We start from the raw sequence: 25170 nt of genomic DNA, 5'->3' as shown, positions 1-25170 counted from the left end.
AGTATGTACGCCAGGTGTAAAGTAGAGGAAGTAAAGGTGGATTAATTCATGCCAGTACTTAGCAGCCTCAATTCAGGGTACATATTTGCCCCAGTTATCTATTGGCATATGACAGCACAGATGTTGGAACCTTCTGGTATCATGTGGAGGAAAAAGGAGATTTTTCGGAACTATGTGCATGAAACACACAAATTGTTGCATTATGTGGTACAATATTGTAGCAGTATCTATAGTTGCAAAGAAACGAGCGTAACTAAATCTTGCCCTTTTAACAGTGCCAAATCCGAAGATCATACATCGTATGTTACGTTAGATGTAAAATTGGGATTTGCAGCACCAAGTTAGAAAAACTAGAGATTATGCCAGACTCCCTAATGGGGCACACTAGTCGGTGCATAAAATGAAACAGAAACTACTAAAGTATTAACAAAGGTCTACAGGAATTTTCAAGAAGTTTAAAGGTACATAAACAAAGTAGTGTGTTAAAATACAGTAACAGACTATATACATAAAAACATACAATGTCTGTATACCTCTACTGTTGTGCTATGAAGCAAAACAAATTCTAAAAGCGTAAATGGCATGTAGTCAAGTTGAAAATTTTTTATTTATTTTTATTTAATTTTTTTATTTTGAAATTTTTTACACACATGTTTAACATGTGACGTCACCCGATGACGTACCTCGCTGCACGAGCAGCGGTTGGGCGTACCGATCCGTCCACACAAGCGCGCACACACACACGCACACACACACACACACACACACACACACACACACACACACACACATATATATATATATATATATATATATATATATATATATATATATTCCCTAATCAGGTCAAGCATTCAAGTCCGCGTGGCGTGGCTCCGGGTTTACATATGCAACTTTAGCGGCTCGGGTTCAGGGATCGAGCCCTGCGGTGGACAAGCAGTATTGTTTTTCATTGCGTCAGACGGTTATGCGTTTACATTGAGGTAACATTATTTTATTTATCGGTTTCGCGGTCTCCACTACTTTATTGTAAAGTACAGTACAACAAAACGTACCGTACTGCGTCACAAGTAAATCAGTAAAGCTTCCAAAATTGCGACGTTACCAGTAAGTGACCGAAGTTTTCTGTACTAAATAAAGTTTGTAAATAAGGAAAGAAGGGAGAAAAGGAAAGAAACACAAAATAAGAACAGCTTTCGTTTGGTTACATGAAGGATAGCAATTCTGTGACTCTACCCTTACAAAAGGCCACTTTTTCAAAAGATGTTTGAACTTCGTACCGTTTGCTTGAATGCAAGTATTGCATCACGCAATGTGCGATGTGTAGCACTGCCCCCTACCGGCTATGGCAGGATCGACAAGCCCAGACACTACACTTGCGACGATGTGACGTCACGTGTTCAACGTTTCTCATCCGCTTTGGGTTATTTCTCGACATTTACGCCCCCATGAGTCATTCTGCATATGAAGAAAGGTAGGGAAAGAACTGATACCACACATATAATGAAGCCTTGACGGTACTTCATGATATCTTCAGTGTTGATGTACCTCCTACAGAAATCATGCGTGATGCTGCGAGCAATGAGGAAAATGGCCAGAGGGCCGCTACAGAAGCAGTGTGTGACAAGTTGAGAATTTGGGTTGTACGTGAAACGTACTCGGTTAGCCAAGGTGTTAGGCGATCGCACGCATAAAGCGCGACACAAATTATCACTTGTCGCCATTGGATTATTTCAGTACGTTAATGCGGCCGACGTCGTTATTTGTCTTTCAGCAGGTAAACATACGGGCGCGGAATCACGACTTTGCGCAGCCTGTGCTTTCGAACATACCCGAAAGAACAGACACCACACATACAATTGTAATGTGTAAGCCAGTCAACTTTTTGTGGATGTATTTCAGGCACTTGAGAATGTCCAACGGTCGAAATTAGCTAACAGCGTTTTCGTTCTTAAAACATATTCAGGATGTGAATTCCCACGGAAAGATTCTGAAATATATGCGTTTGCAAATACCCTTATCAAAGAATTCACAATAGAGAAATTTCTTGCCGTCCTAATGTTCTTCGCGGTTAGTTTATCACAAAGAGAGCTGATGCTTGGATGAGCTAAGAATGATCACCAACAGAAGTATAGTGCTGTGCAGCTGAGTAGAAATAAAGCACGGCGATGCTCTCCCAGTTTATTTACATCAAATTGGATTTTACATGGCACATTACATGAAAAAGATATATACTTCCTATACTTGTGTGAAACAGTCGCTATCATTTTGAGAAGGGATTTAAGCGCAGTTAAATTTTTTTAAGCCTTTCGGAATAATCAGTCGCAGCTCACGACATACTCTGTGTAAACGTTCCGAAAAACGAATCACATCAATGGTCTTTTTTACTGCCACTGTAAATTTTTAAATGAAAACATTTTCTGTTCTTTTATTTTGTAATAAACATTTCCATAATCCATAACGAGTGTGTGCAGCATCAGAAATTACTTGGAGAAATGCATGATACAGACTGTGCTGCCTTACAATACATTTATTCACTACCGGTTTTGATCACACACAGTGGAAAAATATCTACGGTGACAATTTCACATGGTATACATGCTGTTTAACCAGGAATGTATACGCCATTGCTGATTGGAAAACGTAAGAGTTGATACTTAATGCCACAATACAGGCTTAAGCAAGCAGAAAACAGCATTGAAAACATCAAAACATGTAAGAGCAGTAAGTGGGCAGCGCCATTCCTCAGGCACAACCTACTGTGGACTTACTGCTCTTATATTGTTTCCGTGTTTTCAACGATGTTTTCTGCTTGGTTAAGCCTGAATGACGGAGTTAAGCATGAGTTTTCTTACGTTTTCACGTCAGCAACGGCTTACACTTCCGTGGTTAAATAGCATGTATGCCATGTGAAGTTGTCGCAATAGATGTTTTTCCATTGTGAAGACGGTCCATGATCGAAACTGGTTGTGGATAAATGTACTGTAAGACAGCATAGTGTGTATCATGCATTGCTCCAAGTATTTTGATGCTGTTGACGGTCATCTGAAAAAAATATTTGATCATAAATTAGCTCGAAAGGGAAATTGAAGTGGGTAACCAAATGCTTGAGGTGCCCCATAGCCACCATTTGGGTACATATTCTCTGGTGCAAGCCCAGATGGTCCGTAGACATTGTCGTAGGGCATTGGGGATTCCCCATTGTAAGGATAATTGAACATTCCAGCATCTGTATCCACAACAAATATATTAGGATCATTAGTAGCCGGCGTGTCGTCTGAATCATTGTCAACATATTGTGCAACTGGCAGTGGTGAAACTGTATTGTACGCGCTCACAGATTGGTGAAGCGGACATACTAGTCTCGATGGATAAAGTGGGCTAGGGTACCCCATTTGCGGCACAAACATCTTATTCACCGAATCGTCAGATGCGCCGCTTCCCACATTCGTCGGTGCTGAGATTTTGTAACCAATGTAAGGCGGATACACAGCTCCGTTGCTGGTGGCGGCAAATGGCTGATTTGGACTGATATCCTGGTAGACTGGGGGTGCAGGGTACAGATAGCAAACGAGGTAGGAAGGAGTCTGCCAGGGGTCGGACGCAGCTGCTCCCGCCTGGTTGGCGTTCGTGTCCTGCGTGTTGCCCTGCTGGACAGGTCTGCGCTGCGGTCTCCTGGCAGGCCGCTGTTTCGCTGGCTTCCGTGTTGGTCGGCGGGTCTGCGTTCCCTGACCTTGCGCGCTGGCTGGAAGTTTCCTGTCAGGTGCGCGCCTCTTCTGTCCCGGGAAGCTACCGACGGCTCCGGCTGGTGGAGGTTTCGCAGTACCGGCGACACTAGAGGTGCCATCACCGACTGAGGCAGCAGCCGACAGCAGCGACAAAAGCAAAAGAATTATCTGCAACATAGGAACCGGGAAATTTATTTACTACAACTTTTGATAGTAGTAGATTTCGTGAGTTGAATTTCCTTAAAGTGTTGTTCAAGCAATGAAATCGTGAAATTACAATAGAGACAGATTTACAGGCAGTGGTGCCCTAGGTCACAGATTTTTCAGCACCACGAACCACCCCGCCCTCCCCCATACGTCTATAGTTTTCATAAACATTTCTGTTGTCCTACAAAATTAAGATTCCACGTTACCAAACATTTAATCAATAACGGCATCCTTCGCTTTATAAATTCTGTCGACTTTTTCTTGTTGCACTCTGATATTTGTTTACATTCTAGACGCATTTAGTCTTTTTTCGAGTGTTGGAACTTAAATGGTGGCAACTATTTATTCACAACCGATACAAAAGAGTTACATGTTTACACCTGTTACTGTCCTTCAAAGTATTCACCAGCGTTGTGTAGAACCCGTTGCCAACGATGTGGAAGGCGTAGTATACCGTTAGCAGAGCCTGTTCTGTTGATGGTGCGAATGGGGCGGTCTACTGCCTATTAAATCTCTGGAACAGTTCTGAAGCTAATGCCACGAAGTGGTTCCTTCATCTCCGGAATCATATCAACGTCATACGGACTTAAGTCGTACTACTGTTCGGTTTTGGAGCATTACCCGCGACCAGCTTTGCCAAAAAAGCGGCGACACTCTCTGCGCAACCCACCCATAATTTTGCACGACAATGCGCGGGCGCATACAGTGCAATCTGTGGCTGCTCTCTTCGGTCGTTGGACTGGGAAGTACTTCAAAAATGGTTCAAATGGCTCTGAGCACTATGCGACTTAACTTCTGAGGTCATCAGTCGCCTAGAACTTAGAACTAATTAAACCTAACTAACCTAAGGACATCACACACATCCATACCCGAGGCAGGATTCGAACCTACGACCGCAGCGGTCGCTCGGTTCCAGACTGTAGCGCCTAGAACCGCACGGTCACTGCGGCCGGGTGGGGAAGTACTGTACCATTCACCATACTCCCCGGACTTAAGTCCTTGTGATTTTGATTTGATTCTGAAAGTGGTATTCGCTTCAGAACTGTTCCAGAGATTCGACAGGCAGTAGACCGCTCCATTCGCACCATCAACAGAACAGTCTGTGCTAACGGTATACAACGCCTTCCACATCGATGGCAACGGGTTCTACACAACGCTGGTGACTACTCTGAAGGACGGTAACAGGTGCAAACATGCAACTCTTTTGTATTGGTGGAGAATAAATAGTTGTCACTATTTAAGTTCCAACCATCGTATATGAAACGCATTTCTCAGTGGATTTAATACGGAAATAATATAGTTTCAGTTTTACATGGATACTTACACATTGGACACAATCCACAGCATAATGGAAAAATGTCATATTAGCGCCTTGAATTGCTAGTAAAATATTATAATTATACAACCAGTTTCAGTCGTGTGACCATCATCAGCTTCATAAAACAATTCATAGCATCATGTTAGGCTAAATATAAAATCGCTGTCGTCAGGTGATAAAACCATGGATCATATTGGTAGGTAATATAAATTATGTCATCAATCTATAAAAATTTTGCTAGGCAGTGTATACATCCATGTCGGTACTGCTTAGAGTGAGACGTAATTTATATTGTGATATGATGACAGTGTATTATTCATGATTTTATGACCTCAGGATAACGGTTTTATAATTCACCTATCATGGTACTGTGAAGAATTTAATGAACCTGATGATGCTCAGACGACTGAAACTAGTTGTGTTCAGATGGCTCTGAGCACCATGAGACTTAACATCTGAGGTCATCAGTCCCCTAGAACGCAGAACTACTTAAACCTAACCAACCCAAGGACATCACACACATCCATGCCCGAGGCAGAATTCGAACCTGCGACCGTAGCAGTTGCGCGGTTCCGGACTGAAGCGCCTAGAACAGCTCGGCCACCGCGGCCGGCAACTTGTTGTGTAAAACAAGTTTTTTTACTAGCGTGTCATGATGTTTATATGACATTTTTCAAATACGTAAGAGCTGTGGAGCATCACTGAATGAAAATATAATCACAGAATAATGTTTACATGAATAAATTATCACTTACAGTTGTTCTTCCTACTTGCCGAGATCTGCTCTTAGGTTAAGGGTCACACTGTCGCTTTCCTTATGAAAAGTTAACGTATATCAAAATAGAGATCTGCTCGTTTTGTAATTTTCATACTTCGTTATTTAAATGATGTAAAACAACACTACTGCTCAGGCGAGGACTGAAGATTTTTCTCGTGATATCTGTGAGCGAATTCTGTCGCAATACTGTTTGTTCGCCTGGTGTCCCTTTTATTATTTGTGTATGCTGTACATAAATGTTACAAATAACATAAGTAATGTTATGAACTGTATTATGCAATACAGAACTCCTCCAGTATATTTCGTTAGAGAAGATCCATTTCGGTCAAGGATCAGACTGTCATCGGGTCCAAAAAAACATCTCAGCTATGCAAACAGCTGTATCACTATACTTTATTAGAGACAGTCGGTTTCTGTCTAGGATCAAACCATCATCTGGTTCAAAAAATGCCTCACATTAGCTACGCATTTGTATTTACATAGCTGTTGTTTTAGATCCTATGGTGATCTGATACCAGATCGAAATCGATCGTCTCTAATAAAATGTACTAATACAGTTGTGCATTGCTTAACGCAGTTCTTAACATCCATTAAAGCTGTACAATACCACCTCCATGAAATAATTCTATTAAGAATAATGTATTCACGTAAAAATTATGACGTGAACTGTTACGAGCAAGAAGCCTGTATTATTCTAGATTAAATCCACTAAAGGTGTCGTAATACGTATAAAAGGCGAAACGCGTCTAGAACGTAAATAAATATTAAACTATAGCAAGATAAAGTTGTTTGAATTTAAACAACGAATATTTATATACTTTCTGTGGAAAACGACCACATCACGAATATGTATTAATGTAATTACTTAAAAGAAACATGTCAAGGACTGTCAGGATCAAATTGATCTTTCTGCTTACAGTTGTCTCTTTGCTGTAAAAAGGAATACTACATCAGAGTGAGGGGAGGAGCAATTTCGACGTAAATGTTCTTGGGTTCTGAATATGGAGTATGTAGTAGGTTTTCTTATGATTTGATGTGACTTTTGTTGATCTCAGAAACCCTATTGTGTGTTGCCACACGTGGATAGGGACAAGTCATAATTACAATTTTTATAAATATTAGAATTAACACATAATAAGAAGAAACAATGGATATGGGACAATTTACAATTACATTACAATAAACTGATAGCAAGAAATAATAATAGTTACATCCCTAGAAAGGAAGCGCAACAGTTAATTTCACCGTAGAGTAACAACGAAACAAATCAAACCGAAGTGGTTCATTCAAAGGACGAAAAGAAAAGAGGCAAATAGTTTTTAAAACTATTAAAAGAGTTTGATTCATTTCAGTTATTATCATTTTTCAACTTCCTCCTATTACAAGAGTCTGCAAATGAGGCAAAATACGTCACATCTTCAAAGAAAAAACAAACCACTGCCCGAAATTCTCTTCTCCATTTGATGGTTTACTGAGTATTCTAAGTAGAAAATACGAGTATAATACTCTCATTTTGAGTAATCAAAATCCCACTTACGTTTTGCCTAGCGGTGCAGCACCAATAAACTCTCATACTGCATCGTTATTGACCCAATTCGCAGGGTCTTTGAATTTTTCTTTTTTCATTTTTCGCATCTTTAAAACACAATTTTTTTGCAAAGTCCACATGTGTACTAGCACCTCCTGCGTCAACTGTCGTGTTTACATCCATACACTCTTCACAACTTCTCTTGTCACCGATACTGTCTTCCTCTAGTTCTGTGTCCCCAAACTCCATGCAACCTTTACAAGCTCCCGACTTTAAAGCCACATCAACATGAACAACAGCGTCCTTTCTATTTCTAATTCTATTGCCACTATCGCCACTCATTTCACCAACACCAAAACTTTCATCTAATGGTGTTAAAATTTCACCTTTAGCAATTAATATTACTACTACAGATAGGGCGGTTGCAATTTGCATGTGCAGTCTTAGAAAAGTATTCACTAAATATTTTAACTTGAGCGTGATATACCTTTATTCGTTCACTAGATAGTTTTCTCCTTTGTGCACCAGTTAGCTTCTTCACGAGTCTCATTATGTTGGGCAGAATACTTTTAAACATAGAAATAGGTAACACACGCAAAGATGACAACCGACAAGGTAAGCGATGATAACTTACACACGAAACAATTTTCTGAATTTATTATATTCGTCTGGTGTGTAGCCTTGCGTGGACGTGAAACATCGATGATATGCAGCTCAAAGAAGAAGAGAACAGAAGCCTTTGAAATTTGGAGTTAAAGAAGAGCGCTAAAAATTATATGAGTAGATAGAATAACTTACGTGAAAGTACAGAATCGAACTGGAAGAAAAAGAGATTTATGCCACAACTTGACTAAAAGTAGGGATCGGTTGACAGGACATATCCTGAGGCATCAAGTACTCATCAGTTTAGTAATAGACTGATGGGTTGCAGAGGGGGACCAACGTATGAATACAGTAAGCAAGTTCAAATGGATGTGGACAGAGTTAGTCGTGCAGAGATGAAGATGCTAGTGGAGAATAGACTAGCGTGGAGAGCTGCATCATCCCAGGCTACAGATAGAAGATCACAACAACAACAGAAAATTTTCAAAATCATGCACTACTCTATAAGTACTACCCAACCACGATATTATCGAACTTGGCCTCCTGTAGCCGTTATCGGAAGCACGCAGTGACGTTAGAGTAAAGAGGTCCAGTGCTGACTAAGGAAAGCACATCACATCGAGAATGATTTTAAGATAGTTGTGTATATACCGGATGATCATAAAGTCAGTATAAATTTGAAAACTGAATAAATCACGGAATAATGTAGATAGAGAGGTACAAATTGACACACGTGCTTGGAATGACATGGGGTTTTATTAGAACCAAAAAAAATACAAACGTTCAAAAAATGTCCGACAGATGGCACTTCATCTGGTCAGAATAGCAATAATTAGCATAACAAAGTAAGACAAAGCAAAGATGATGTTCTTTCCAGGAAATGCTTAATGTGTCCACCATCATTCCTCAACAATAGCTGTAGTCGAGGACTAATGTTGTGAACAGCACTGTAAAGCATGTCCGGAGTTATGGTGAGGCATTGGCGTCAGATGTTGTCTTTCAGCATCCCTAGAGATGTCGGTCGATCACGATACACTTGCGACTTCAGGTAACCCCAAAGCCAATAATGGCACGGACTGAGGCCTGGGGACCTGGGAGGCCAAGGGTGTCGAAAGTGGCGGCTGAGCACACGATCATCACCAAACTACGCACGCAAGAGATCTTTCACGCGTCTAGCAATATGGGGTGTTTGTTTTGGTTCTAATAAAACCCCATGTCATTCCAAGCATGTGTGTCAATTTTTACCTCTCTATCTACATTATTCCGTGGTTTATTAAGTTTTCAAATTTACACTGACTTTTTGATCACCCGGTATTATGAAAGGGGTTAAGGGTATTTTCGTGAAATATCACGATAAAAACTCACGATAAGCCGACCAAAGCGCTTTCTCACCAAGTGCAATAATACAGAGGTCTACTACTAGAGTGCTTAAGATTGGAGTTTCGAAAATGGTAATCATAACAGTTTAGTCATGGCCTAAAGTTAATGATCCATGTTAAATAAAAGTCATTAAAATCACACAATTATGTACATCCAGGTCTTACACCTGACACACCTCATCTCTTTGAGTGTGTAGTTACGAGGGTTGCCCAGAAAGTACCGCACCGCATTTTTTTCTACAAAAATTCTTCATTGAACATAATGAGAATTACACGCGTGAAAGAATGGTGTTTTATCTGCACCCCCGGCTTTTGCACGTAATCTCCTCCCCATTCTGTGGCCTTCCTCTAGCACGAAGCAAAGGCGTGTATGTCGTGTCGGTACCAATCATTTTTCTGGTGACAGAGCCAGTGCTTCACCGTGTGAATCACCTCATCATTGACAGATGCAGCACCAACTGTCGAGTCGTAATGCGTCTCTCCTCGCGAACGACATCAGCCGCTGCAACATGTGAGGTGTGACAGCTGTGCATGGTCTCCGAGACTGCTGCATATCGTGGAGCTCCGCCCAACCGCCTTCTGATAACCTTATCCTCTGTGCTCTGCCACTAACTGTACTTCTGTCGACAGCAAATGTTCACAGACTTTGCACAACCGATTGTCAATATTCTCCACAGTTTCTTTCTCTGCAGTAAGAAATTCAATGACGGCACGTTGCTTGTAACGTATGTCATCACCTACAGACGCCATTTTGGAACTGTCCCGCAGCTACGCTATCTGTTGGAAGTGACGGAAACTTGGCGCACTCACTCAGGAGACTTCAAATAATACGTACGTAACGTTTCACATTCGTAGCATTGTTTTCGGCTGAGAAAAAACTTCATTGCATTATTTTCTGCGTAACCCTCGTACAAAGCCACGTTCAAGAACATTTGCTTAATTATTGATTTATTGTTAATTAATTAACATTTACTTTGTGTATCGCATAAGAGAATGAAACACTAAACATACAAGGAAGGTGGCACAGAAGATATTTTAACGTAGTTCATTTTTTTCTCTTTTATTGAGGGTTGGATTCCCTCTCTTCTTCATCGAAGAGTTTCACTGCCTGGGCTACTCTCAGGGTGCGCCTTCGACGTGGAAGATCCCTGCCGTGTCGTCTATTTGCCGCCGCCGCCGCCGCCGCCGCCGCCGCCGCTTGGTCGCCGCCTTCCGGTCCTTACAGCCGCCGCCGCCGCTTGGTCGCCGCCTTCCGGTCCTTACAGCCGCCGCCGCCGCCGCCGCCGCCGCCGCCGTCGCCGCCTGCCGGGGCTCGCCGCCCCCGCCTGGTCGCCGCCTGCCGGTGCTCGCCGCCGCCGCCGCCGCCGCCTTCGCCGCCTGGTCGCCGCCTGCCGGTGCTCGCCGCCGCCGCCGCCGTCCGGTGCCGGCCGCCGCCGCCGCCGCCGCCGCCGCCAGCCGCCGCCGCCGCCATCCGGTGCCGCCTGGTCGCCACCATCGCCGCCGTCCTGACCCTGGTCTACGGCCGTCTTCGCCTTCATCCGTCTTCGTCTTTGTCTGTCCCCAGTTTCTGTCCTCTCCTCTTCGTTCTGTTCGTTCTTGTTTCTCTCTCCCGTCATGTCCGCCCCCACCACCACTGTCACTACTACCACCACCGCCATTGTCTATACCTCCCCTTCCGCCGCCTCCACCACCATAACTTGGTGTGCCCAGTCCCACCCCCCACCTTCCATTCCCCCTCTCCTCACTCTCCCTTCACCCTCTATCTTTGTCGCCCCCTCTCCCGCTTCTTCCTCCCGCTCCTCTCGTTCTGATCCCTTCCCCCCACTCCCCCAGCCTGTCACTGCAGCTCCAGCTCGGGTGATGGCCCGTCGGGCCACTGCCCACGCCCAGCTCTCCCCGTCACCTTCGCCATCACCGCCGCCACTGCCACCGTCATCGTCATCGTCGCCTTCACCGTCACCGTCACCATCTCCGGCGCCGACTCCGGCCCCGGGACCTGCCCCTCCCCGCCACATTCCCGTTGTTCCCATCCCCCACACCTCCTCCACCGCCGTCAAGCGCCCCGGTGGCACCCCTGCTTCCTCTGCTTCCAAAAAGGCTGCGCCTCGTCCTCCTTCCCCCACCCATGATGCCATGGAAGTCTCCCCGCCTGTCCCTGCCCCCTCATCCTCCTCCTCTCCCCCTTCCTCCTACCGCTACCTCCTCTCCCGTCCTGATCCCTCTCTCCTTGAAGCCCGGAACCTCACCCTCTTCCTTCGCCAGCATTGTCCTGGTGCCCCCATCTCCCTCCTCACTCCTCGCCGAGATTCTGTTCTCATCTCCTCCCCCAGCCCAACCCTCCATACTGACATCCTCTCCCATCTCCCCATCACCCGTTTTGGTCCCAACGCCTCCCTTACCCCTGCTCCTTCTCCATCTCCTACCCGCCAACCCCAACGCCCGCGTCGCCCGCCGACCCTCACCGCCGTGATCACGCGGCTCAGTCCGTCGATCACGGAGGAGGAGGTGTTGGTGGAGCTCCAGGCCCATCCCACGCTGGAGGTGCGGGCGGTCCGCCGCATTTTCAACTCGGCCGGCCCCACCCGCCTTATGCGGGTTTTCTCTGAGGACGCCCCCTCCATTGACTGTCTCCTGAAGGAGGGTGCCCTCCTCTTCCACCAGCGGTACAAGGTCGACCCTTCCCGTTCCCCTCCTCAATCCCTGCGCTGCCAGAGGTGTCTGCGCTATAATGCGCACCCCACAGCTGAGTGCCGCGAGGCCCCCACCTGCCCGCATTGTCGGCAGGCGCACTTCCTCCGGCAGTGCCCTAACCTCCAATCCCCTCCCTCCTGTAATACCTGCAATCTCCCTCATCCCACCTACTCCCAAAAGTGTAAAGCCCGACCCCCTCCAACCACTCCTGAACTCACCGTACCTGTCCGTCCTCTGGACGCCCCCACCCCTCCTGGCAATTCCCTTCGTCCCCCACCCACCGCTGAGGACATCATCAGGTTCCTCACCATCATCCTCCAGAATGTTCATCCCTTTCAGCGCCCTCACACCCTCCAGCAGATCTCCCTTGCTGCCCGTTCCATCTTCCAACTCAAGATGTACGCCACCTACTCCAACAACCAGGCCCATTTCACCTTCTCCCGTCTTGACACCCTCGTTTAAATCCCAGTCATGGCGCGACAGCAACGTATCCTTTTCAACAACATCCGCTCCCTTCCCGCCAACAAAAACCTGTTCCTGCACACCCTTGCCACCCACCGCGTGGATGCCTTCCTCCTCAATGAAACCTTCCTGCAACCCCACCACACAGTCCACACTTCGCCCTACCTCCTCCACCGCTCCGATAATCCCCTCCCGATTGCGCGTGGCGGAGTTGCCATTGGTCACCACCGCCAGATCCCCGTTCGGCTCCAACCTCTCCTTCCCGACCCCACCGAACACCTGATCCTTAGTCTCTTCTTCCCCGGCCTTACCGTTACCTGCGCCACCATCTATGTCCGCCCCAACGCTCCTATTCCCTTCGACTTCCTCTCCCACGTCGATCGTACCTTTTCCTCCTACGTGATCGCTGCCGACCTCAACATCCATAGTCGTTCCGCTGCCCAGTTACGGCGATGGCATCGGTTCCTCTCCACCCTTCAAGGTGACCTCGTCCCCATCCCCCGGCATACCCGTCCTGAATCCAACTCCACTCCTGATGATATCCTCTCCTCCCCCAAACTCCTTGGCCGCATAACGGTGGATGTCCTGGAGCCTATTGGTAGCGACCATCTCCCTGTCCTCCTCACCATTTCAGACGGTCGTCGCCCTCGCCCCGACCCTCGTACTGACCCTCCCCCTAAGTATGTCCACGACTATTCCCGAGCCGACTGGAATGCCTACCGGGATACCCTTTCCACCCAGGTCGATAGCCACCCTCTCACCTACCACCACCCTGACGATGTCACCCATGCCGCCTCCTTTCTCCAGCGGACCTTGTCTGAGGCCGTGGAGGCCCACGTTCCTACTGTCGCCATCCACCTCCACCGTCCTACCTTACCCCCACAGGCCGTTCTCCTCCTCCGTGAATCCCGTCGTCTCTACCGTGCCTTCCTCCGCACGCGTGACCCGGACACACTACGACGCCACCGGCAACTCCAGCGACACGTTCGTAATTTGCTCGCGGCTAAGAAACGCCGGGACTGGCGACAGACATGCACCCGTTTAAATGCAACCCTACCAATCAACTCGTCCAAGTTCTGGTCGGCCTTCCGTCGCCTTACCGGAACTAAACCCTCCCCCTATTATCCTCTTCTCCATGATGATCACCCTTTCCCTGACTCCCTTAGTAAGGCCAATCACTTTGCCTCCTACCTCTCCGATGTATTTTCCGTCCCCGATGATCCCCAGTTCGATTACTCCCTCTTCCCGGATATCCGCGATCGAACTGACACCTCTTCCCCTCCCCTCGCTCCTGGTTTCCAGTACTTGGACAACATTACACACACGGAACTCAATGCCCCTATCACTACACAGGATCTCATTGCTACCCTCCGCACAAAACGCAACACCGCTCCTGGTCACGATCGTGCCACCTACCGTCACCTTCGTGAAGCTCCTGTCTCTTTCCTCTCCACCCTGGCCAGGCTCTACAATGTAGTCCTGTCCACCGGTTACTACCCCGACCTGTGGAAAACCTCCCGTATCCTCATGTTCCTTAAACCTGGCAAACCGCCGTCCGCCGTCTCCTCCTACCGTCCCATCAGCCTTACCTCGGTCTTCAGCAAGGTCCTAGAATCTATCCTCACCCGCCGCATCCACCAGCATCTCCGCCAGCACCGCCTCCTTCCCGTCACCCAGTGTGGCTTTCGGCCATCCTTCTCTTCCGACGATCTTCTCCTTCACCTCACTCATCTCCTTTCCGAACAGCTTAATTCCCGTCGCTCCGCCATCTTCCTCTCACTCGACCTCGAACGCGCTTATGACCGCGTCTGGCATTCCGGTCTCCTCTTCAAGCTCCAAACCTTTGCCCTTCCCATTAACTACGTCCGTCTGATCGGTTCCTTTCTCTCCCGCCGTCCTTCCTATGTCACCATCCATAACACCGATTCCTACACCTTTTTCCCCTCCGCCGGTGTGCCCCAAGGCTCCGTCCTCTCCCCCCTTCTGTACCTTTTGTACACGGCGGACATGCCGCCGCCGTCGCCCCCCGTCCACCTCCTCCAGTTTGCCGATGACACCGCCTTCCTCGCCCTTACCCCCACCCTGCAACGCTCCCAACGCCTTCTCCAATCCCATCTTGACCGGTTCACCGCTTGGTGCAACCAGTGGTTGCTCAAGGTCAATCCCTCCAAAACCCAGGCGATCATTGTAGGCAAAACCACCCCTTCCTTCCGCCTCCTTGATTTCTATCTCACCGTCTATGGCCATCCTATCGCCCTCACTCCCACCCTTAAGTACCTTGGCGTCACCCTCGACCGTCGCCTCTCCTGGACTCCCCATCTCCAGACGATCCAAGTCAAGGCACGTTCCCGACTCCGTCTCCTCAAGCTCCTTTCCGGCCGCACGTGGGGTCTGGACCCCTCCACAATCCTCCACACCTATAAATCCCTCATCCGCCCTATCCTTTGTTACGCCCATCCAGCGTGGATCTCCGCCCCCCCTACCTTTTATAAATCCCTCCAAATCCTTGAACGCCATGCTCTCCGCCTTGCCTCTCGCATCCGTCTCCCCTCCCCCACGCGGATCCTGTATGATCTCATCCCCTTCCCCCACCTCCTCCTTTTTCTTGAAAGGATACGTATTCTGTACACCTCACGTAAACTTGATCCTCCTCACCCGCTCCTTTCCCCGATCCTCTCCCACCCCCGCCCGCTGCCGCGCCTGTATTCCCACGTCCCACCCGGTCTCCATCTCTCCACCCTCCATACCCTCTCCCAAGGTGGCTTCCGCCAGCTCCCTCTCCCTGATGATGTCCTCATCCCCTCCATCTACCCCTCCTATCAACTTTGACCCTGCCCCGCCCCCCACTTCCCGTGTCCTTTCCTTTCGGCACCCTCCCTCCCTTCTCTTCTCTTCCCTTCTTTTTCCGTCTCCCTGTCCCCTCCCTTCCCCCTCTTCCCCCGGGCTTCCTCTCCCCCTTCCTCCCTCCCCCCTATCTCCCCTGCCCGTGGCATCTCTGCTCTCCCCTCTCGCTCTCCCACTCACCTTCCTCCTCCTCCTCTCTTGGCAGGTCCCCGGACTCGCACACGTATAGTGAACATTCGCGCGCCGGAGATCGTCGCCTTTTGTGTCTCGTGTGTGTGACGTCGTATAGTGTTTTTGGTGTCCGCCGTCCCACTCCTACGTTCACTTGTGCCATCGGACTCATCAGTGTTTTGTGCGCCGTGCCGACGTGTTTTCCGTGTTGTTATCGTCACATGTGAACGACTCCGTGTTTTTTATGTCTCTATGACCTCTCTCTTTTGCCCGTCACTTTGTTCTTTGTCATTCACCGTGTTTTATACTCTTGTAAAACGCTACGGCTGAAGAGCGGCGTAGTGTGCCGCTGCCAGCCTACCTGAGTTGTACAGGTTTTAAAATAACAATAAAGTAAAAAAAAAAAAAAAAATTTCTCTTTTATTTTTAATTTGATTTTCTTTAAATTCTCATCCATGTAAACAACTAAAGGCTGTTACTTTTGCGACAGAGTTTTAATTCCAATTAGAGAAATAACGATTACATTTTTTCTCAATACACATTTGAATATCATCTATTGTCCTCTCATAGTCAATGTGTCTACTTGTAACTACTATTATCCAAAACTGAACTCATCCTTTGAAAACAGTACGGAGAATACCGCGATATGACGTTACATCCTCCATTACAGCATGATAACACCAGGTTGCACAGTTGGAAAAATAATACGATAGTACAGCATTAGTTACGCCGGTAATATGGAATCGAATGGACTACAAAAATATGCTCTTGCCGGAATGGTATATTTTCCTTTGCAACATATCGCTGTCAGTCTATTGGGAAAGACTGTGACTGCAGAGACATTACAGTGTGGTTCTTTTTTTATTGCGCTTTGACAGATGTGAAAATTACCGAACTATCAGTTTAATAAGTCACAGCTGCAAAATACTAACGCGAATTCTTTACAGACGAATGGAAAAACTGGTAGAAGCGGACCTCGGGGAAGATCAGTTTGGATTCCGTAGAAATGTTGGAACACGTGAGGCAATACTAACCTTACGACTTATCTTAGAAGAAAGATTAAGAAAAGGCAAACCTACGTTTCTAGCATTTGTAGACTTAAAGAAAGCTTTTGACAACGTTAACTGGAATACTCTCTTTCAAATTCTGAAGATGGCAGGGGTAAAATACAGGGAGCGAAAGGCTATTTACAATTTGTACAGAAACCAGATGGCAGTTATAAGAGTCGAGGGGCATGAAAGGGAAGCAGTGGTTGGGAAAGGAGTGAGACAGGGTTGTAGCCTCTCCCCGATGTTATTCAATCTGTATATTGAGCAAGCAGTAAAGGAAACGAAAGAAAAATTCGGAGTAGGTATTAAAATCCATGGAGAAGAAATAAAAACTTTGAGGTTCGCCGATGACATTGTAATTCTGTCAGAGACAGCAAAGGACTTGGAAGAGCAGTTGAATGGAATGGCCAGTGTCTTGAAAGGAGGATATAAGATGAACATCAACAAAAGCAAAACGAGGATAATGGAATGTAGTCAAATTAAATCGGGTGATGCTGAGGGGATTAGATTAGGAAATGAGACACTTAAAGTAGTAAAGGAGTTTTGCTATTTAGGGAGTAAAATAACTGATGATGGTCGAAGTAGAGAGGATATAAAATGTAGATTGGCAATGGCAAGGAAATCGTTTCTGAAGAAGAGAAATTTGTTAACATCGAGTATAGATTTAAGTGTCAGGAAGTCGTTTCTGAAAGTATTTATATGGAGTGTAGCCATGTATGGAAGTGAAACATGGACGATAACCAGTTTGGACAAGAAGAGAATAGAAGCTTTCGAAATGTGGTGCCACAGAAGAATGCTGAAGATAAGGTAGGTAGATCACGTAACTAATGAGGAGGTATTGAATAGGATTGGGGAGAAGAGAAGTTTGTGGCACAACTTGACTAGAAGAAGGGATCGGTTGGTAGGACATGTTTTGAGGCATCAAGGGATCACAAATTTAGCATTGGAGGGCAGGGTGGAGGGTAAAAATCGTAGAGGGAGACCAAGAGATCAATACACTAAGCAGATTCAGAAGGATGTAGGTTGCAGTAGGCACTGGGAGATGAAGAAGCTTGCACAGGATAGAGTAGCATGGAGAGCTGCATCAAACCAGTCTCAGGACTGAAGACCACAACAACAACAACAACGAGCCTAACATCTTGTACTACGGAGTCATCTGTTTGGTTTAACAAACATTGGAGATAAGTTGGACCAGGCACCTCAAAGATTGCCACCTACATCCGTGTCTACTCTCCGCAAGCCACCTTATGGTGCGTGATGGAGGGTACTTTGTGTAGCATTGTCACTTTCTTCCGTTTCTGTTTCGGTGGTGCACGGGAAGGAAGATTGTTGGCGAGCCTCCGCGAGAGTTCAGATCTCTTTAATATTGGCTTAATGGTCTCTTCGTAAAATATATGTAGGAGGTATCAGTATATTGGCTGAATCTTCTAGCACTGTACTGTCTCGGAGTTTTAACAGTTAACAGCATTGATATGCGTCTGGTACTGGAGACGGGCGATCATAACGCTTTCGCGCCTACTAACCGACCAAGTGACGAAACACACTGATCTTCTTTAAATCTTCTTTATTTCCTTAATCCATTCTATCTTTACTTTTTGTGTTACTATAAATTACTATAAATAATAATAAAAAATAAAAAACCCATCCTATCTGGGAAGGGTCCTAGATGGACGAGCAAAAGTATCAGCTGCAGTTTTTTTCGTAAGCTGTCTCTTTCGTCTGTTTCGTCTGTTACTGAATCTCAGTCTGGCATCTGCTTTCCCTACGATAATTTATATGTGGTCGTTCCACATTAAATGACTCCGTACGCATACTTCTGCCTGTTTGATGCATGTGTGTGCCACCGTGCTGTTTGCGTAGGCAGCAAAAGTGTTTAGTATGATGACAACATACATACACCTGAAGATAAGACAGGAATTCGAAAGGTAACCATGGAAAAAGACTGCACCAGACGATGAAGCGATTTTTCAGTTAGAACAGCAGAGGTATTTCATCACACGTGAGTCAAGTCGAAATCCGATATTTGAGTAAAAGGGATACAAAAGTTAAGTGTAAAGCTAAATTCATGAATATGGGTACTGAGACCCAATGCAAACGAACTTCTTATATGTTTAGAATATTGGAAAACTCAGGAGACATAAATGTTCTTTGCCTGTTTGAACGTCGTGTAACTACAGGGATAAAAAAATTAAATAAATGTGGATATAGCCTAGCATTATTTTTACGTAAGATCAACATGAAAAAATTGAGGTGTTGCTACATACGTAAAAGACGAACAAAAAGTAAAAAATAATGATTCAGTCATATTTGCCTAAATCAGAACCTGGTATGTGCGTGTAAGATGCTACAGTCTTATGGATCCACACTAAGAAAGTCTCTGGTAGGTTCAGTTTTGATCCCTCTGTCAAATAAAAGGAAACACTTGATAGTTTGTAGCTATATCAACGTAGATTCCTTAAAAGTTGCTGACAGAAAAAGAAACCGGGGAAGTACGAGTAGGACTTAAATTTCGAAGGTTTCATATAAATTTAATTATGTTTATAGATGGTTCATCCATCCTCGGAATTGAGAATCTCGACGATATTTGCTTGTTATCGATGTCAACACTGGCGAGATGTCGGTCCCGAAAATTCCAAGACTTTCAGGAATGTTTTAAGTTTAAATTGTTTGTGTAATTTCACATTCGCTATTTAAATTATTCGTTTTTTGGAGTTATATTGGCATGGTGCACTAATTGAAATTGCAGATGCGCGTTGACTTCTCTGCTCTTGTTCCTGTTGCAATTAATGATAAGATTTAACGGAAGTCTCCAGAGAGAAAACAATAGAGCCAGCCATAGGTCTATTGCTGTCACACATCTGTTGAATGTTCTGTGTGCTTCAACGGGTATTTAATGGGATATTGGAACCTCATCCGAAACAATGGAAATGCAATCCTGAATCAAATACCGTTATTGCTTTGCTCTGAAACATTACAGATGATGTATGCATCATACGCAAAGACTGCCAGAGGATGTTTGTATGTAGAATAAGCAGTTCATAAAGGAATTGTAATGCTAGCACCAGCATGGCGTTGGTAGTCGGGTGGCCTTACACTTATCACTACTAGTGTCAAGGGCGTTGTTTTCACAGCAGTAGGTGACTTTATTTCATCGTAGCACAGCGAATAGCCATGCTTGTAACTCGCTCTACCTATTACAGAAAACCAGATCAAAATCTCTACAGCATTTTATGATTTTATGACAGATTACAAGTGCAATGTAAGTTTGTAATGGCAAAAGAATATTTTTTATTTGATATAATTAAAAATTAACAATGTTCGTATTTTTCAGTTACTTTTACTGTGAAACCTTGATTCTTCATAAATATCACGATTATAGGTCAACAGGAAGCACCCCATAAGTTAACATCAAATACGCTATGGGTTTTCATGAGTGAGTTTGCGAGTATAAAAAAAATACTGTTTCCAATGTCTATATATAACGGTCTACTATGCAATGTACTTCAGAGTTGCATGCATGTCTGAAGGAACAGACACTGTTCTAATCTATAGCTGTATGGTTAAGTGTATTTGCAGTTGTGAATATGATGAGCCCCAGCTGTACAGTTTATCGGCGATGTACGAAAATTTGTGCCAAGCTGGGACTCGAACCCAGATTTCCTTCTTTACGCACGTGGTCGCTGTAATCACTCTGGCTGTCTGGGCATGCTTCCAGGACCGACCCAAGCCCCCCCCCCCCCTGCCCCCCCCCCCCCCCCCCCGCCCCCAACGTTACCGTGTGCCCACGTCCTGCAGTCGCTCAAACACTGTGATTCTCCCCATAGGAAGTGATTTATTAATGTTGTGGGCTTTGCCCAGGCATGTAAATACTGTTTGCAGTGCACGTGTATAACGGTCTACTATGCAATGTACTTCAGACATACATACGTATCTTTTGATTACACTGATGAAAAGTTAAAATTTTTATGCCGCCGTGGGCCGCAGACCATAGTATAAGACACAAATTTCAACTTGTTACCTCCACTCGTTCCTGAGAAAAACGAATCTTAACAGACAGACATACAGGACGGCAACACTATGTTGGTCCGAGACATATTTATGCAAAACACATCTTCATTAATAATTCTTACATCAATGTTTTAAAAATAAGATTAAACGCGTGGAATGGAAAGAGATAAACAGGGAAATGAATGATAATGCGAATTTCAATGTATTTGGTAACTAATTTCTGTCAGTGTTTGTAAGTAATTTTTCCAAAAAATAGTTCAGAAAGTCTAATATAAAAAGCAAGTTTGCTGTAGGTAACAGAAGTGAGTAAAATATCATTTAAAAGGAAAAGAGGAATTTCTGTGTAACCAAAACATGTTGAACAAACGTATGTTACTTGCATTCTACAAGAAACACTGTGTTAACTTAAGGAGATTTGTTAATAGATTCAGAACATACACAAAATGACAGAGATTAATAGTACTGATTACAAAATTAAAACATTGTGGGATATGTTAAATGAGAGCCAGAACAGCCAATTAATATACAAGATACCATCTCAAACGGAATGACTGTGTTGTGGTTAATGAGTCACAAGCTGCAATGGTCAATTTGTAACTGTAGCAACAAAAGGATAAAGTAGTTAGGTTGAAGAAGCAAGGGAATGCAGTAAAAATAAATTCTGTAGAACTTTACGGAAGTAGACGTAATGCGCTCAACCTACCACTGACAGTATCACACTCATAAAAGTTCTCACAAAAGCTCTTTCATGTTGTAGATGGAATTTAGAACCTGGGAGAACTGTTATAACTTAATAAATCACGTCACTAGCTATTTATGAGAAGAGTCACCAACACAAAATATTTCTTCTGACAGGTACAAATGTACCACTGTTAAACCTATTTACAACAAAGGTGTCAGAAAAGATATAGTTATCATCCTACTTTCTCACAGACATCATTTTCAAAAATAGTCGTTGGATACGTTTCAAGACAGGGTTTCCTAGCCTCGATTTTTTCCTCAAGATATCCTCTACAACCCCTCGAAGTCTGTCCCAACATTTCTGGGACACCCTGTGGGTACAATAGGACTCAATGAAGTGAAATGGGAAGAAGATAAGGGTTTCTCATCAGGTGAATTCAGGACAGTATCTAGAGCATCAGAAATGTAATAATGGAATAGGATTCTTTATGAATAGGAAAGTAGGGCAAGAAGGTAGTTACGGTGAGCGGTTCGGTTATAGGGTTGCTCTTACCGGTTCGACAGGAAATCAAGGCCGACACCAACAGTTATGGTGTACTTACCTTTGTAAAACGAGCAGATGAAGAGATAGAGTATATGAGGGCACTGAACTAGGAACTCTGTATGTGGATGGAAGTTAAAATCTTACAGTCATGAGGAATTCCAACATTGTGGTAAGGGAGGATGTAGATGACTGCATCACAGACGAATAAGGGTTCGATAGTAGGAATGACACAGGAGACAAGCCGTCGAGTTCTACAATAAATTTTGACTGGTAGTAGGGAACACACTGTCCAAAAATCGGAAGATCAAGAAGTACATTTAGAAACAGCTTGGAGACCCGGGAAGATTCCAGTTTGATTACATCGTGTTGGAGCAGAGGTTTCGAAATCAGACATGTGATTATCAGGTGCACCGAGGACAAGATACAGACTGATACTGCAATTAAGTGATGACGAAACGTATGTTAAAGTTTGCGAGAACTATAAGGAACAACCCATGTGTAAAGAAGTGAGACGCTGAAGTATGAAGGAACGACGAGGTGCGTTTAAAGTTCTCTAAGGCTGTAGATACTGCGATAATGAATAACACAGTAGGCAGTTCAGATGAAGAAGAATGGACATCTCTAAAAATGGCAATCACAGAAGCTGGAAAAACAAATACAGAGCAAGTAAGATAAATGCGAAGAACCCTTGTGTAATAGAATAGATACTCAGTTGATGGAAGAGAGAAATATATCAGGGAAAATGCAGGAACACTGCAATATACGCCACTTAGGAATGAAATGAACAGTGAGTGTAGGTAAGATAAAGCAAAAGTAACTGCATAGAAATGTGAAGAAATCGAAGAAAAATGGTCTTCGGCAGGAGAAATTCAGCATATAAAGAAGCCAACCTGATTTTCAGTGAACTTAAAAGCAATACCATGAACATTAAACAATTCAAACGGAAGCCTACTAGTAGCAAACATAGGCCTTGATTTTGGGAAAAAGCTCTGAGCATGTGTGTCTGAAGCAAAGTTTTCTTTGGACGTGAAACATGAACCATGAGAACATCAGTAGAGAAGAATATGGAAGCGTTTGAGTTGTGGTGTTACTGAGTTGTGCTGAGAATTAAGTAGGCTGATAAGAATCGAAATGCGGAAATTAAATGTAAAATTAGCGAGGAAAGAAATATGTGGAACATACTGACAAGAAAAAGGTACAGGGTGGTACGACATCTATAAAGATATCAGATAATATTTTAGATTAGTGCAAAACCTTTAGAGCAAGAGAGAGATTTGAATAAATCGAACACATTGCGATGTAAGTGGTTATCTGAAATGTGGAGGTTGGCGCAGGAGTGAAAATTGTGTCGGGTCGCATCAGACCAGTCAGAAGGCCGAAAGAAATAAATAAAAAAAAGTTTTATGACTAACCAATCAGTGTTTGAACCAAATGTTTACTTGTCATCATCAGTCTTTTCCTGTGTTAGCAGGTCCACAGCTTCTCCATTTACTGCCATCCATTGCTTCCTTCTCCGTGTTGTATGTGCTGCACTGCAGCACATAATCCAGAATGTAATGGCCCAAAATGGAGTTATCTTCATCTGTATCTACATATATACACTACACGCCTCCGTACGGTGCGTGGCAGAGGGCATCCTGTGCCACCACTAGTCATTTCCTTTCTTGTTCCTCTTGCAAACAGAGTGGGTGAAAAACAACTATCGATATGCCTGCGTATGAACCCTAATTTCTCTTATCTTGTCATCGTGGCCTTAATGCGAAATGTACGCTGGCGGCAGTAGAACGGTTCTGCAGTCAGATTCAACCTTTCTCAGTAGCGTACCTCGAGAAGAACGTCCCTCTCCCTACAGGGATTCCCATCTGAGTTCGCGAAGCATCTCCGTAATACTTGCGTGTTGTTCGAACCAACGGCTAACAAATCTAGGAGCCCGTCTCTGAATTGCTTCAATGTATTGCTTCAAACCCACCTGGTGCGGGTCCCAAACACTTGAGCAGTACTCAAAAATGGGTCACAATAGTGTCCTATATGCGGTATCCTTCACAGATGATCCACATTTTCCTAAAATTCGCCCAATAAACCGTTCCGTTACATATCGCTTTACAACAATATGCCTAGATATTTAACAGACGTGACTGTGTCAAGCAGCACATTACTAATGCTGTATTCGAACTTCACGGATTTATTTCCTACTCATCTGCATTAACTTACAATTTTCTACATTTACAGCTAGCTGCGATTCATCACGCCAACTAGAAACTTTGTCTAAGACATCTTTTACCCTCCTACAGTCACTTAATGACAATACCATCCCACACTGGACTCGCATTCGGGAGGACGACGGTTCAATCCCGCGTCCGGCCATCCTGATTTAGGTTTTCCCTGATTTCCCTAAATAGCTCCAGGTAAATTCCGGAATGGTTCCTTTGAAAGGGCACGGCCGACTTCCTTCCCCATCCTTCCCTAATCCGACGAGACCGATGACCTCGCTGTCTGGTCTCCTTCCACAAACAACCCAACCCAATACCATCCCGGACGCTACAGCATCATGAGCAAATAGCCGCAGGCTGCTGCTCACCCTGTCCACCAGATCATTTATGTACGAGGTGCGGCTAGAAAAAAACCGGACTGATGCTGGAAAAAACATTTATTTACAATTATTTACAATTTCATGTTATCTCCTTCAATCTACTCTCCTCCTCGGTCTCTACACCGCTCCATACGAATTTTCCACTGTTCGTAGCAATGCTGCAGATCATTTTCGGTAAGTCCATACATTACTTCCGTCGCTTTTTCTTTTACTGCTTCAACAGTCTCAAATCTAGTTCCTTTCAAAGCTGACTTGACTTTAGGGAAAAGAAAAAAGTCACAGGGGGCCAAATCAGGTGAGTAGGGTGGATGATCTAAGATGGGAATGTTGTGTTTTGCCAAAAACGTCTTCACTGACAACGCACTGTGAGCTGGGGCATTGTCTTGGTGAAGGATCCATGACTTTTTTCTCCACAAATCGTTCCGTTTTCTCCGTACTCGCTCACGTAGGGTAGCCAGGACGCTAATGTAGTAATGCTGATTCACTGTTTGTCCCTCTGGTACCCAATCAATGTGCACAATCCCTTTGATGTCAAAAAAAACAATCATCATTGCCTTGAATTTGGATTTTGACATTCGTGCTTTTTTTG

The 25170-nt window shown here is 44.8% G+C and overlaps 1 protein-coding gene across 1 annotated transcript in view; it reads right to left on the bottom strand.

The window, feature by feature from the left end:
* Window positions 1-813: 813 nt before the first annotated feature.
* Window positions 814-25170, bottom strand: part of LOC124795198 — a 31651-nt gene continuing 7294 nt past the window's right edge. The window contains exon 2 of the mRNA XM_047259104.1: window positions 814-3896. Within this exon, the coding sequence (XP_047115060.1) occupies window positions 3063-3896 (834 nt within the window). The 3' untranslated portion in view covers window positions 814-3062. The remainder of the gene's footprint in view (window positions 3897-25170) is intronic.

Source organism: Schistocerca piceifrons, chromosome 4 (assembly GCF_021461385.2).
Source record: "Schistocerca piceifrons isolate TAMUIC-IGC-003096 chromosome 4, iqSchPice1.1, whole genome shotgun sequence".
Classification (NCBI taxonomy): domain Eukaryota; kingdom Metazoa; phylum Arthropoda; class Insecta; order Orthoptera; family Acrididae; genus Schistocerca; species Schistocerca piceifrons.
Note: the sequence above shows the minus strand (reverse complement) of the source record. Positions and strands in the feature narration are given on the sequence as shown.